Raw genomic sequence first — 15,540 nt, forward strand, 5'->3', positions numbered from 1 at the left:
TCAGTAATTATACCTCTGCAGTATGCCTATTTCAGCTGCTCCGGAATTATTTCCCTGCAACACAAAGACAACAACTGATCAACAAATACATTACGGATAAATTTGTAATTTGAAGTAAGAATGTTAAATTTATCCAACAAATTCAGAAGTAAACCTCTTAATAATAACTGTAAAATGAGCCGCTCATTTTCTCACCCGTGTAATGCTCGTTTTATAACCTTCTGAACAGAAGCACCAACCACAACTCGCTACTGTTGAATTCAAGTACAATGACATCACAAGACTTTACCTTCTTACTTAATACACATGCTTATCCATGTAGCTAACCTACCTTAACACGGTGAAGTCCTTTCACCTTACCTCCCTCACTTTGTATCAGTATGCCAGACTTCTGACCCCACACAATCCCCCCTAAGATACTAATGATGAACCACATAGCACCATACCGTTTCTGAAATGCCCCCACCCATGTACCCTTTTTCTTTGGGATTAAGATATATACTAATAATCATGTTTAAACACCAATTTGGCGATCTAAACACGCCCGATCGTAATGAATCATATAACCTCTTTAACCGTAATCTTATTCTAAGATATTAGCGCGTAAACCCGTAACAAACCATGTAATTGTTATCAGCTTTGACGTTTTTTGAAAGTCCTATTAGTCATGTTAAGCATTCATCAACACATTTGCCTTTGTTTTGGTGGGGACTTGTTTAGGACTATATATAGTACATGGTTTTCAAACCGCGTTTTAAATGAGGTTGTCGTCCACGTGTTAAATGAGCTCGTTGTTTGTAAAATTATTTAACCAGTTAATTACAAAAGGTCCAATTTTGTACGCTTCTAATCTAAATTAAGATTTTTTAGCAAGTTAATTAATAAATATATGTTGTACGATACGATACGATGCTCTCGGTTGTCAATTTATGTTGGCATAACCCATATGTGTATAATTTTTTTTAAAAACCTCCTAAGAATTTTTCAAAAAAAAAATACAAATTAATTAAATTGCTAACTGTCGTACGTAACCTTTTAGATAATTAATTTTAGAGACGGAGCAATCATCAATGTCAAGATGTGCTAACGGGCCAAGAAGTCCAAACCACGAATCCATGCAAAAATATGTGGATAATGGGTCTAATCTATGTGTGTAAACAAGGGCCTTACTCTGATGTGATAAGGGCCAAAGTACAAGAAAACAATACAATAGCAACTGAATTTCCGTAAGAAAAGGCCAGCCAAACAACGAAGACACTAAAACAACTAAGCCCACCCAAATGCACGCAACAACAAAAGCTAAGAAACAACCCAACACACAAACCCAACCCAAAGCAATAAAATAAGAATAAATTTCAACTATTCACATTACTATTCCTCACAATAGTAACTCCCTTTATCCTCTTTTATATAAGGAGAGGATTGTATAGATTTTGAGCTACAATTTTAGATTTCAACTATCTTTTCAACTTTTACGTGCCTTTTTAGTTTCTAGTTACCTTTTTATTAGTTGTACCTTGATAGCTATATATTTATGTAGACCTATATGTTACTTTTACCCTATAAAACGTTATGTTATCTTACAAGAGTGTACCTTAACAAAATTCTACCCATCATATAATTATTAATGTTTTTACAAAAAAAAAAAATTATTACATGAAGCAAATGTTTCCAAAGGATATTCTCCATCCAAACAGGCAAAAGCAACAATAACAACATATATCTAATTTACATTATTAATTTGACATTTACATGTAATTAACATGTTCTTATTTTCTTACACACATTACACTAAACTTGTATAATTTAGCTTCTCGTGTTCCAAGCAAGGATATGCCCCTAGAAATATAGCCCTGAGAACAACATCTTTGATAAATCAATAATTGGTTATTTAGAAAGAAAGGTCACTAACATGGTATCAGTACTTCTGACTGTGACAAACGCCCATACATAATATGAAGGATAACATATTTGTAGATCTCTTTTTTCACACAATAATGATATGATAAATATGTATATAATTGATATATCATGAACCAAAATACCTTTAAACATGATACTTGATATACTATCGTCGACTTTAAACCTTGTTGAAAGAAACTTCTAGGCCATCGGCTGGTACGGGATGTGAAAGATATATTATTGACATGTCAGGATTAGCTAACTCCCAGCTGGAAATTTAAACAATAACATATAAGATACACTATTTACAAATATATAATTAATCCAAAATAAATCAAATTTTAAAAAATCTAAATGTATTTTTTATTTAATAATTTAATTTTCAAAAGTTTTAAGTGATATTTTTAGTGCTTAATTATAATCTACATGGATCTTTCGATCCTGAAATTAGAAGAAGGATCCGAGCAATAATGACACATTTATTTGTATTTTGGAGTTATCTGTTGGTTGCCAGATTGTGAAACGTGGTGTTTTGTGGTGAAATGGAGAAATGGAGAAAGTAGTATTGATGATAGTATGCTTTATTTGAAGAGGAAGTGTTGCAAAGATGTTGTTTTTAAAGTGCGAATGCCCAAGAACACTCCGTTTGCACCAAACAGAGCGTGAAGACATATATGGATACACAAGATATTTCCACAACGTGAATATTATTCACGCGAATGACTGATCAGAAGACTCTATGCTTTCTCAATTTTATCCTAGTTACTAATTTATTCATATTATTATATAAGACCTTTTGATGTACTTAGTTTTTATTTTAGGGTCTTTATTTTATTTTTTCTAGCCTTTGAGTCTTTAATTTGTTCATCATGATTTTTCAATCCTAGATCAATTTATTATCCCCTCTCCTTACTAGAATTATTATTATAGATTCTTCACACTATGCTGAGTGAGTAGTTATCTCATTAAGATTGGGGGAGTCATTGATGTGGATTGATTATTATCCTTGTTGAATTATTGATTTTGGTTTGTGATTGTTTTAATTAATAAATTAATTAATTTTGATAGGATAAAATTTTAGAAATGACTCTATAGGGTTTATGCCATTGAGAATTGTGTTTTTCTCATGAATTGATTTTAAAGTTTGCGTGCATCTTTCTTAATTGTTCTTTGCTAAGTTGTAATTATGACAAGTGTCGAATTTTTACGAGTGTAACTTTGGTCCTTTATGAGTGTAACTTTGGACATTTACGAGTATAAATCTGATCCTTTATGAGTGTAACTTTGGCCATTTACGAGTATAAATCTGATCCTTTATGAGTGTAACTTTGGCCATTTACGAGTGTAACCATGACACTTTATGAGTTTAACTTTGGCCTTTATAAGTGTAACTTTGGTCCAACCACAAAAAAAACCACCAGAACTGTAAATATTAAAAAAAAAATATGAATAAAAAGAGATCTAAAAATAAAAGAAAAAAAATGAAAAGAGGAGGGCGCGAGACACCACCAACACACCACCACACCAGCCACATCGCCACCATCTCCTCCAACCACCAACACCACTACCAACAACACCAACTGTCGACAACTCCAAACCCACCTTCTTCCTTTCTCCTTTCTCGCACAACTACCACGACCCCGCGCGGGACGAGTAACAAAGAGAGGATGGCGACGTGGGGAGACGGTGGTAACAGTGGTGGGGTGGCGGTGCGGTGCATTGTTGTGGTGGCCAGCTTTTTTTTTTATTTAGATCTGAAGAAAAAAAAGAAGGTGGCGATTGTGGTTGCTGCGGTGGGAGGAAGGTGGCGGGTTGAGTCGTGGCCAAAGGTGGTAGTATTAGTGGTGTTGTCGGGTGGTTTAGGTAGTGTTGTAGGGTGGTTTAGGTATTCTCTCATTTAGATCTAATCCTAACCCTCTATTTTCTTCATCCAATGGCCTATATGAGGACTCATTGACTCAGGATAGGGATCATTTGAGTCCCCCCTTTCTTTCATCCAATTAACTTTGTGATTATGGTTGCCAAATAATCATTTTGACCTTTATCTTTCCCAATTCTACTACTATTAATATGAGAGGCTTGTAGTCATTTGACATATTCATTTTTCATATATCGTTTACTACTTTTTAAGATAAATTATGAGTATATCAACGAATTCCAACTTCTTATGGTTGAGTACACAACCTTTAGTAGTGTTGTGTGACTGTAAGGAATGACGTCCATATCGATTTGTACCATAGTCAGGTCGATTTTGTTTCTTATTCAGATCATACCACCACACAACGACATCTATTCTTTAAGTATATTTCGCCCCTATTATAACCCTATATTTCAACAATTTTTTAGTTACATTGGTGATTGTATTTAGAAAATGACATAAATAAAAGTAACATAAGAGGGGTGATTATTCTCTTTAAGTTTACCTTGCATTCAGAACAACTTTAAGCAATGTATACCTTCTATATGAAGTTTATTCATTTTTTATTATATTAGACGGCATAAATTTAATAAAAATAAAATTAAAGGAAATTAAATTTATGATATACAACGATTAAAAGGGTTAAAAAAATATTACCTATATCCAACAACCAAGTGATGGAGGAAGAGAGCAGTAGTTAGACGAGAAAGCATACTTCCAGGACAAGATCTTGTACCTCCTCCGAAAGGGAGGTATGCTCCATGTTTTGGACGCAACTGACGAGTACAATTTGTAGTATCTTTAGTATTAAGTAATTAATTTGTTATATATACATATATATGGGTCTTTAAGCACAAATACTATCCTACAACTAGTTGTATAATAGCACTGTATAACCGCCTCAAAGTTGTTGAGCTCTCACACAAAACTGTTGAGCTATTTTACAAGTTATTGAGCTATTTTACGAAGTTATTGAGTTTAATAATTATTCTACTAAGCTCAATAACTTTGTACCAACACTCGATAATTTTGTTAATAAAGCTCGACAACTTTGTAACAAAGCTCAACTACATTAAATAAGTTGTATATACAACCAGTTGTATAATACATTAACTGGTCTTTAAGAATATTGGAAACAAAACAAATGTAATTTAAATATTAATAGTTACAAGTTCATATTGTTGTATTAAAGTGATGATACAAGTATTATAAAATTATTTTCACCATTTTTTCTTTAAATTAAAATTCAAAAACCTAACAAAACATGAGACAACAAACTATCTATATTCTGATTATTTATTTACTTTTTAACGGTACAAAGACAAACGATGGGGAAGGACCCCACTGTGTCTATTGTATGATAAAAAGTAAAATAAAATGCAACTGACTTCTCAGGTTCTCATTATAAGTCTTCTAAGGTAGAACAGGTAAAAAAAATCATTTCAAGCAGAGTATTATTAAGATAATATTTGTCATTAAAAAAAAGTACACTATGTATGGTTGTCTACTCATATGACTTAACTACTAACTTAAATAATTGAAATTTTGAGGACGAGATCAAAAAAACATACTTCCCATCTATCTGGATTGAAAGTCATAGGATCCTCAAAATTTGATGGGTCTGTGTGAAGGTACCTTAGCCATACGAGAACCATCCATCCTTTTGGTATCAAGTAACCTACATATAACAATAAATTTATTTCAAAGAAATACCCTTCACGACCAATTGTAACCATCATTTAATTTTTATGAAAAATAATGTTAAAATATTATAAATTTACAATGACAAAGATGTAAATAAATGCAAGTTAATTTGACCTTCAATCTAGTGTAATAAGCATATTGTTACGTCATAGATAATGCATTACGTAACTTATTTTTATTTTCTTAAATATGTCGTTTTTTGTTTTGTCCATAGTTTCAAACTTTCACTTCAATAGAATAATATTTAAAACTAGCTCAAATTGAAAGTTACACTTGTAAGCAAATTTCAAAAACATAAATCATATATTTTGAGTGGCATCAAAGGTATGCAAAGAATCCACATAGTATGAGAACAACTTATAAAAAAAATATGAAGGGGCTATCTTATGTGGGAAATTAAAATCTTTCTAAAAGCAATGACATAGGAAGGTTGAAAAAAATTGGTATTCATGCAATCACATTTGTAGTTTGAAGTGATGCACCAACTCTAAGAACACTGAACATCATTCATATAAAATTTAATGCGAATTTTACCAAAATAAACCTAACTAGCTCCTCTCATTTTAGCTCGATTTGATCTATTGGATCATATCAGATAATTTTAGTTACAATTACTTGTTGATGGTACACAAAAGCCTAAAAAAACAAAAATTAACAAGGTCAGTGATAGTTTGAATAACACGATATTCCAAAGAATATTCAAGGACACAATATTCACTTGGCTCCGCTGGCGATAATTCAAACCCTAAATTCTAGTCGGTCTCCTTTAAGAAAACCAAAGTCGTCTTAAGATTAAAATGAGTTAAGTATTACCTCATATAAATAGATGTCAAGAGTTTATTGTCATTTCCTAAACATTTTTCTTTTTTTCTCATATAAACCGAAGATGTCTTAGTCTAGTGGTTAAGAAGGAGGTAATGTGGACAATAGGTCCGAGGTTCGAATCCCCCCTCTCCTCTATTGTAATGCGACTAAGTGCGCGCTTCAATTGACCAAAAAAAAATCTACCTATGTGACCCGTTCATATTTAAGATGGATATATTCATCTTAAATAAAATTTGTCAATTTATAAACCACAATTGCATTATAAATATAATTTATTCTTTACAGATTTTTTTGACCTCTGCCTAAGCTCGGCATCATGTTGTTCCCGTTATACGAGTCAGGCTGGAGCATTGCGCTTAGCCATCACATTTACGTAAATATATTCTCGTATTTGTGGTTAGAGTATGACATACTGATACATTATAGTCAAAAGTTATGGGAGTACCTTCAACTTCTATGTCTTCAGTAGCTTTCTTGAAAATAAATCCAGAAATACTAGCTATTCTAATAGTTTCTTCAACCACCTGAAAAGCACAAATAACATTATACCTTCAGTGGTACAATAGCATCGTACAACCAGCTTATAACCAAAACTTATATCTAACTGAGTTTATGTGTAATTTTTATGAACTTTCTTAAAATTAATTTTTCTATGTTTAAGTGGGTGAGTTCAAAAACTTTATGGTATCGCTCAGATTCTTTAAAACAAAACTCGAAAACTTTATTATAAAGCTCGGATTCTACACTATACAACTGGTTATAGGATCTATTAACTACAAAGTATTGCATTATTATTGCATACGAGGCATTATTTTAAAGTTAGTGTTTACGCTTTGTCGCATATATATCAAAACACATGAACATTTAATTCACATATATTATTTGAAATTGTATGCTGTTTAGCTAACACTAAAAATAATAAACCGAAACATCTTATAAACTCTTATATTTCTCAAAATGAATAAAATTAAGAAACCTAAGTACGTTAAGTCAAAGCCTTATCAATACTAAGATCACAAAAGGTATTATACACCGAAGTTGAATTGTAACTCTTTCTAAAATTCAAGTTCAAGTCATGGACTGACTCATGGTAGCATAACGTTTCTAGCACCCTAATACAAATATGAAAAAAAAAAAAAAAAAAAAAAGGAGCGGGTATGTCTAAGAAAACTTTCTCCAAGGAAGATTTCATCAAATTTCGTGCATGGTCCAAGTCATGTTCATCTAGAAGAGAATGTCCACTTCATAAGTTTAAAGAAGTTTATCCCAAAGCCAATTGACAATAATGAGTGAAGTAACTTTTGGTTTATATGGTAGACAACTCTCTCCTTTTTTCAAAATTTGATCTCACTTATGATACTTATCATAGATGAGTTAATAGTTCACACCCTCCCTCACATGTGAAATTCTTTTTTCAACCAGACTTTTTTGGCTGTAATTTTTTTGGCCTACGGCCCTATGGGCTCTGATACCATGTCGCCCCCACCTTCCTCTACATTTTTGTTCTTAATATGAAAGTTTTGTCAAAATATCAGGGGACTCGCACTCACTACCTTTGCTCATGTGTCTTTTCATCCTATATGTTCCGTTATAAATGTAACACATCTAATAGTTGTTGATGATCGTTGGGGGCATGAGAATTTAAGTAAATGACTCTAATATTCTTGTCTACTTACTAATTATTTGGAAGTAGGGCTATAAATGATTTGAGCCGACTTGTCGAGTCCTCAGAATCGCTCAGCTCGTGGTCGGTCAAACCAAGCTTGAGCCGAGCTTGGATAAATCCGAGCCAAGCCCGACCTCAGTAAGGCTCGGAGCGAAAACTCGTTTATAATTTTTTTTACTATAATATTAATTTTGTTTCAAATTACATGTTATATAGACATTTATAAGTATATTATTATATAATATTTATTAGTATTTTATAATCTTATTCATTTTTTTTTTGAAAATATTTATATAATAGGTAAGAAATTCTAACATAATATAATGACATAATGAGATTAATTCGAGCTCGAGACGAGCTCGAGCTTCAATGTTTTAGGCCCGATGAGCTTAACCGAGTCCGTGATCGAGCTCAAAATTACGATCCCATCTGAGATCAAGCTCACTGAACCGAAGACGTTATTCGGGTGGGGTACCCCCTTGAAGAGGTCCATTGATTGGCTCAAAATATGACTAGTGCTTAAAGAGATTGAAATTATTACTCATATCAACAAAGTGCACTTTTTTTCTGGTTATCCATGCGAAATAACTTAACAGTTAAGCGTGCTTGGCTGGGAATAGTCTTAGGATGGGTGACCTTCTAGAAAGGTTTCTAGGATGTGCATGAGTGAGGACAAAATACGGTGGAATGGACCCGTGTTGATCTTTGGGCAATGTACACTGTCTGGCGCGCTACCGTGAGTGACCGGTTCCGACCCTAGGTTTAGGTCGGGGTGTTACAAGTGGTATCAGAGCAACCCTGCGACCGTCTGATGAGCCTGTGGTCTGAAATACCCGGGTCACCAACCTGGCGGGGGAGGATTCTGGGTTTAGCTCGGTTGTGATCAGATGTTGCCAGACGCAATAAGGACGTTGCGTTCTTCAAGGTGGGGGTGTATAATACTCTACTGAACCGAAGACGTTATCGGGTGGGGTACCCTCTGAAAGAGGTCCATTGGTTAGCTCAAAATATGACTAGTACTTAAAGTTATTGAAAGTACTACTTATATCAACAAAGTGCACTTTCTTTTCTGGTTATCCATGCGAAAGAACTCCACTGTTAAGCGTGCTTGGTTGGGAGTAGTTTTAGGATTGGTGACCTCCTGGGAAGGTTTCAAGAATGTGTGTGAGTGAGGACAGCATACGTTGGAAAGGACCCGTGTTAATCTGTGGACCATGTGCACTACCTGGCGAGTTACAGTGAGTGACCGCTACTGACCCTAGGTTTGGGTCGGGGTTTTACATTTACAGCCTATTTGGAAGATTTTTTCCTTTTTAGATACATTGTTGTACCTCTCACTCTTCTAGAATTTTCTCTGGCGTGTTTAGTGAAGGATTATTAATGCAAAGGCAGGGCTACAATCTTTTAGTTTAGACAATCAAGAATTATAGGACTAGTTGGGTAATTGAAAGGATAACTCGTGTATTCACACCTTGTTCGTGTACTTCAGTCCCAAGGTATCTTCGTATGTTACATCAGCACCATTCTTCTCCTTAGCCATTTCCATATTCTCTTCCTACACTCAAATATTTCATATAAGCGATATACTTATGCTAAATATCAAAAGACTACAATCTAAACAAATCAAAATAAGAATATAACATACTAAAATTTGTGGTGGCCGAATAATTTATACTCATTTCACATAAACTTACTAACCTCATGGAATCATTAGACTATATTACATAGATATAAAAATAGATGAACTGGTACTTGGATATAGCCATATAAAGATATATGAATCGTAAATGGCCAATAAAAAACAGGAAATCTTCCGAATCCATATCTTTAAATTGAGAAAAATTGGTTTCTTCCTTATAACCAGATGAAAATAATTTCTTTATAATTTCATTGTGTGCGTATTCAAGCAAATACTCGATTCCAAATATTTATTCATCTTTGGTTAAAACACCCCTCACATTGAATATAAAAGGTAAACAAACGACTCAACCCTATATTACCGTCGCGAATGTTTATTATTGGAAACCGATCATCATCCCTAAATAATTTCATAATAACAGACTCGAAAATGGTCGACCCAAATAGACCCATCCCGATCCAGCTTGACCCAAGTTCTTGCAAATGTAAGAGACACAACCCAAACCTAACCTAATTAACCCGTTTATCAGATCGTTGGGTCAACCTTGTTATTTTGCAATAATAATACTCCTGTAAATCAAGTTAGACAAGACAAATATTTTTGTTATTTATAATGCAATAATCGACTATATACTACACTTCAAATTTTACAGGATACCTTAATGAAAGGATTATCTTTGAAGGTAAATTAGGAAAGCATTAATTAAATAAAGTTATAAATTACCCGAAGTTTTTGAAGAACATGAGGATTTTTGGCTAGAAAGTACATCGACCAAACAACTGGATATGCAATGCCAATATAACTTATGGCAATGTTGCTCAAAACATTATCTACCACCTCCTCGTCGCTTAAATGTCTCCCGTCTTTATCCTTCGTTTGCATTAACCCATCCATCAAATCACTTGTAACCCCCATTTTCACACCATCCTTTTTCTTCTTCATCAGTTCCAAATTCAGTCTCTTGGTAAGCTTCTTTCGACACTAGAAGAACAATAAACCTTTTCAGTATATGTTTTATATAATTATAAAAAGTGTAAAGTATTTACTTTTTTTTTTTAATGGAAATGACTATTTTCTTTTTCCACTGAATATGTACCTTTATTTTCTTTTAATATGTTTTAAATAGAGATTTATCTTTACTTTTTTTTAAGAGGTTTTTAAATAGATATAAAATCCGTATACATGGCTAATACAGAAGAGTAATCAAGTTTATGTATTAAAAGAAAATATATTATTATGTTAATACGCTAAAAATCTTGAAATTAACTATAGATTTTCTTTACTAAAATTTAGAGTCTATTTAATTCAAAACAAAACGACATTTTACAGACTACGGAGTATAAAAAATGTGATAACAATGACCAATATGGATAGAAAGGATCTAATCATCGATTGCACACATGCAATTAGTGACATTTTCGTATTTTTCTCACAGGTTAATAAAAAACTACTTCCTTGTTCAACTTATTTGTATATGATTTTTTAAATTTCTCTTATACGGTTTAAAAATGCATAAATGAAATCGAGAAAATACTTATATTATATTGTCTGTATAAGTTAAGCACTCTTTAAAGATTTAATAATTTGGTCAAAAAATTCAACATTTTTATAGAGGAGCCAAAACTCAAAAATTCTTGCTATATAAAGTACTTGCAAAAGTTAAAAATTTTTTTACGTGAAACCTTATATTTTTTCCTAATTCTAGGCGATGTTTCTCGTTTTCGAATAACATAACTCTAACATCCTAAACTTTATAAATAGTTCTCAAAATACCAAAAATACTAAAATTCGAGTTTTCAGACATTTAGATTTTGTAAAGAAAATAGGTTTATGATTGACTAAACAAATATTTATATATATGTTAATGTATGACAAATTGTTGCCAAAATTAAGGATCAACAAAAAGTGTATAAAATAAACGTTTAAAAGAGGCAGATGAGTGCATTTAGAGAGGTTTTCATCAAGTTTAGGGTACCAATAATATTTTAGGTAAACAAGGGATATCCCCAAGCAATGGTCATGCTAATTAGGTCACCATTTATACTTTACTCTTAATTATTTTTCATTTCTCCAAAATTTTCCACTTTTCCAATCATTTATCATTTATTCTCCCTAAATAAACTCTCTCTCATCCTATTACTTTTGCTCCTACCCAATAAAAATAGAACACCTCATTTTCACTAGGTCATGAAGGAGGTCATGAAGAAGGTCAATTTGGTTGGTAAAGGTCACAAATTGACCTTTTGGCTCCAAAGGTCATCCTAATTTTTGTGTTAAGTGGTAATTAGTGTGACCAGGCAAGGTCATGACCTAGCAATTGACCTTGCTTGGGGATGGTCTACCATGTAGAAAATCGATTGTTTTTAAAGAAAGGAAGTCGACAGCTTTATAAGAAGGCTCAAAAGACTTAGGTGTAATACAAATTCAAACTTTATGTCTTATTCAAGTTCAGGAAAGTTTGTAATAGAATAATACCGTTTCAAAAGAATCCCAAGAACTTGTCAATTACCTCAAGAGATTTATTATATATGGACCTTCGTCTTTGAAAATGAGTTCATGAACTTAAGTTATAAAGTTCTATATTGGCTAAGAAATAAATGAAACACAAGAGTAATGAACTTTTTTCTTTAAAAAGAATTTAAGAACGTTTGTAACATAAGTAATTCCTCATCTTCAATTGTTTACTTATATACTCCCTTCTATTCGGAATAACTGTCTCATTTGTCATTTCCGTCTATTCACATAATTGTCTCATTTACCATATTTGGACAGGTTTAATGACTTTCCTACCCTTAGCTCTTTTCTTTATTTACGACCCCAACCACCCCTAATCCATCCTATTAGTAAATATTTCATTATTTAACTCTCCTATATTTTACCCCTATACAATAATTTTCATTATTTAACTCAATTCCTTAATTTTCGTGCTATTGTCCAAATGGGACAGTTATTCCGAATAGGAGGGATTAATATATACTCTATAAAGAGTACTTATTTTATTTAAAGGTAAACAAATTGATGTCGAGAACTTTGTAGATGCGCTCCATAATCAAGATTTGTCACAATTCTAAATACAACAGATTTTATAGTTTTTATAGTCCTGATGGAGAGAAATAGGAAAGATACCTTTAGGGCATGACGATAAGGCGTTCCAGGAAAGTTCCATGGCTGAGCTCTGACTCCTTCATTTACACCTGAGAATAACTTCTCAAAAGCATCTGCCTCGAGACCTACTTCTATACCACCCATGTACCTTGCCATATAGTCCAGTGTAACCTTTTTCATGTACCACACAATTTCAATAGTTAGATCAACCCTATCTTATTTGCATATAGTTTTAAGTTTGACTACTCCCTCCGTCCCAGTTATTTATTTACCCTTTTAAATTAAGGTGTTTTATTCATTTGTTTACCTTTCTAGATTTAATAGCGCAACTTTCATGAGATCTGTTCAACTTTGTATATACGTGGTTAATCATAGGTACGTACCATCCCTTTTAAAGTGACAAAATGATGTACTCGTATTTATAGCGTGGTTTATATATCATGCATAGGTACGTACCATCCCCTTTTCCCATACTTTGCACATACATGGCATTAAAATTAGTCTAGCGAGCTTAGGTCTACGTTCGAATTCGCATAACGAGTTATATAACGAGGAGTTAATTAGCGTACCTTTTTTATTTGGTAGAAGGCATTTATTCGACCCATTTGAGACCATGAGTGAAGAGCAGTAACGATATAGGGCTGAAATTGTAGAACAAATCGAGCAAGGGCGGCCCGCGGGTTGAACTCATTTGAAAGGAAACCCTTAATATGTTGGTGACGAGATCCATGAATAGTTGTTACCGAATAAGGTCCTAATACTTCATCTGAGGGCCAACCTTGTGCAAACTCCGTACTTGACGTTAATACTCTTTTGCACAGTGATGGCGCGCATGCTATTATGCCTGGAGATCCGTATAGGTATGTTTTATAAGCTCCTACATTCTTCCCGTACCTATAATTTTCAAATATTAAGAATATCAATTACGACTAGACCTGGTAAAATTAACCCAATCCGACTGACCCGGCTCGTACCCGACCAGACATCCGAAATGAGAACACGAGCTTGACCTGTAACCTGATTTGACCCGACCCAAATGTTTATTATTGCAAAATATATATCCATAAATAACTTGATAATAACTTACCTGAAAATGACTCGATGACCTGAGCCAATTCTACCAAACCTAGAAACGACAACCCGATCTGCACCCTACTCGGTTAACCCATTTTCCAAGTCGGTCTAATTATTACGACTGTGTATATGTAATATACTTGGTCCATAAGAAAAGATGTACTCCCTCCATCCCAGTCAATTGTTGTCCTTTTGTTTTGGACAAAGACCAAGGAAAGAGGAAAAGACCAATAATTAAATGACAAGTGGAACAAATTGAATGAGAATGATCAAATTACTCATCAAGTTCTTTCTTAAAATAGAAAGGACAACAAATGACTGAGACACCCCAATATGAAAAAGGAAAACAAATAACCGGGACAGAGGGTAGTACGTAGCAACTTACTTGTGCATCTTGGAGGTGATAAAACGGTCGGGACGATGGAGGAAGTGAAAATACCACAAAAAAGTAAAATATTCCCCAAATATAGGGAACCCTAAGTGACCTGGTGGTAATTTAGCATTCAATAACTTACACCTAGCTTTAACCGCGGTGGCATACCATATCTCATTCCACCACCATACGAGACACGCTATTAGTGGCCATACCAATGCATGAATCACGTACACCATATTAATTTCCATTAATTACTTTATTTAGTTTCTTATACTTAATCCGTATTTCTCTTAATTTCCTTCTAATGATACTTTAGAAACGGTATTTATAAGCTAATTCATGCACTTGTAGAAATATATGATTATTCTACGTTAAACTAATCTCACATATAAAATGAGATTAGGTCAACATTCTAGTTATCCGTCCTGGTTATTTGTTTATCTTTTCCAATCATGGATGTCTTAGTCATTTGTTTACATTTCTATATTTGAAATATTTTTGAAGGGTGGGTAATATGATCATCCACATAACTCATTGTCCTATGTCCATATGTCACTCAATAACAACATTTATAAATGTTCATCTCTACTTTTTTGGGCGTTGTGTCAAAATCAAAGGTAAACAAATAACTGAGAGTCCGGGATGGAGGGAGTATTAGACTAATACTTCGTCGTCGATTGGGAAGAATAGACGACAAAAATAATAATGCCAGTACAATTTTTTTTAACATAGTTGCTATATTTAAAATAACTTGACCCTTAAAATCGAAGGTAAATTGCATGTAGCCATGTAGACACAATAGGTCATATATAAAATAACTTGACCCTCAAAGTCTACATAATAAAATCTCAGGGAAAAAAACAGGTAAAAACAAAAAAGAAACTTTAGTCTACGGTTCTACATCATGTTGATAACACAACCACCAATATGCATTAACAATTCAGTTAATTGATCATACAAAAAAATATCAATGTATCTTCAAGTAATTGTCGTGAAATTACTATGTATATATATACGTTTTCGTCCCTTCAAGTTTAGTCAAATAAATACGAGTAAAATAGAGATATAATTCGATGACCTCAACTATCCATAATCCGACAAAAGCCGCCACCAATTTATTGTGGAAAATTGGAAACCGTTCGAATATCTCGTGTGTCATGTCAAGACACAAAGTAGTGACATGAACACTAAGAACTCGTTACCCTTAGCATTCTATGTCTAGAATGACTCTCGTGGATGCCAATGAACACGGATGTTCACAGAGATCTGGAGTAAGGGATGATGGTACGTATTAGGAAGCTCTTTTGATCGAACACCTGTTGGAAAATATA

The 15,540-nt window shown here is 33.3% G+C and overlaps 1 protein-coding gene across 1 annotated transcript; it reads right to left on the bottom strand.

Moving 5' to 3' along the window:
• On the bottom strand, positions 1–14,445 carry LOC141588619 (ent-kaurenoic acid oxidase 2-like). Its single transcript, XM_074410050.1, has 10 exons — positions 14,273–14,445; positions 13,329–13,653; positions 12,781–12,930; positions 10,378–10,635; positions 9,487–9,570; positions 6,795–6,873; positions 6,140–6,160; positions 5,392–5,498; positions 332–481; positions 1–54 (listed from the first exon to the last, which is right to left on the bottom strand). Exons 1-10 carry the CDS (start codon positions 14,443–14,445, stop codon positions 1–3), a joined length of 1,401 nt encoding a protein of 466 aa, XP_074266151.1.
• Between the last annotated feature and the right edge of the window lie 1,095 nt (positions 14,446–15,540).

The sequence above is a fragment of the Silene latifolia genome, chromosome 6, assembly GCF_048544455.1.
Source record: "Silene latifolia isolate original U9 population chromosome 6, ASM4854445v1, whole genome shotgun sequence".
In the NCBI taxonomy this organism is placed as follows: domain Eukaryota; kingdom Viridiplantae; phylum Streptophyta; class Magnoliopsida; order Caryophyllales; family Caryophyllaceae; genus Silene; species Silene latifolia.

Bases quoted from the DNA above. Each gene is read 5' to 3' on its own strand.
- LOC141588619 (XM_074410050.1), bottom strand. From the start codon at position 14,445: ATGGTGTACGTGATTCATGCATTGGTATGGCCACTAATAGCGTGTCTC. The intron at 13,654-14,272 runs GTATTTTCACTT...TGAAAATTATAG, and splicing joins GAATATTTTACTTTTTTGTG to GTACGGGAAGAATGTAGGAG. The intron at 55-331 runs GTAGGTTAGCTA...TTTGTGTTGCAG, and splicing joins AAGGACTTCACCGTGTTAAG to GGAAATAATTCCGGAGCAGC.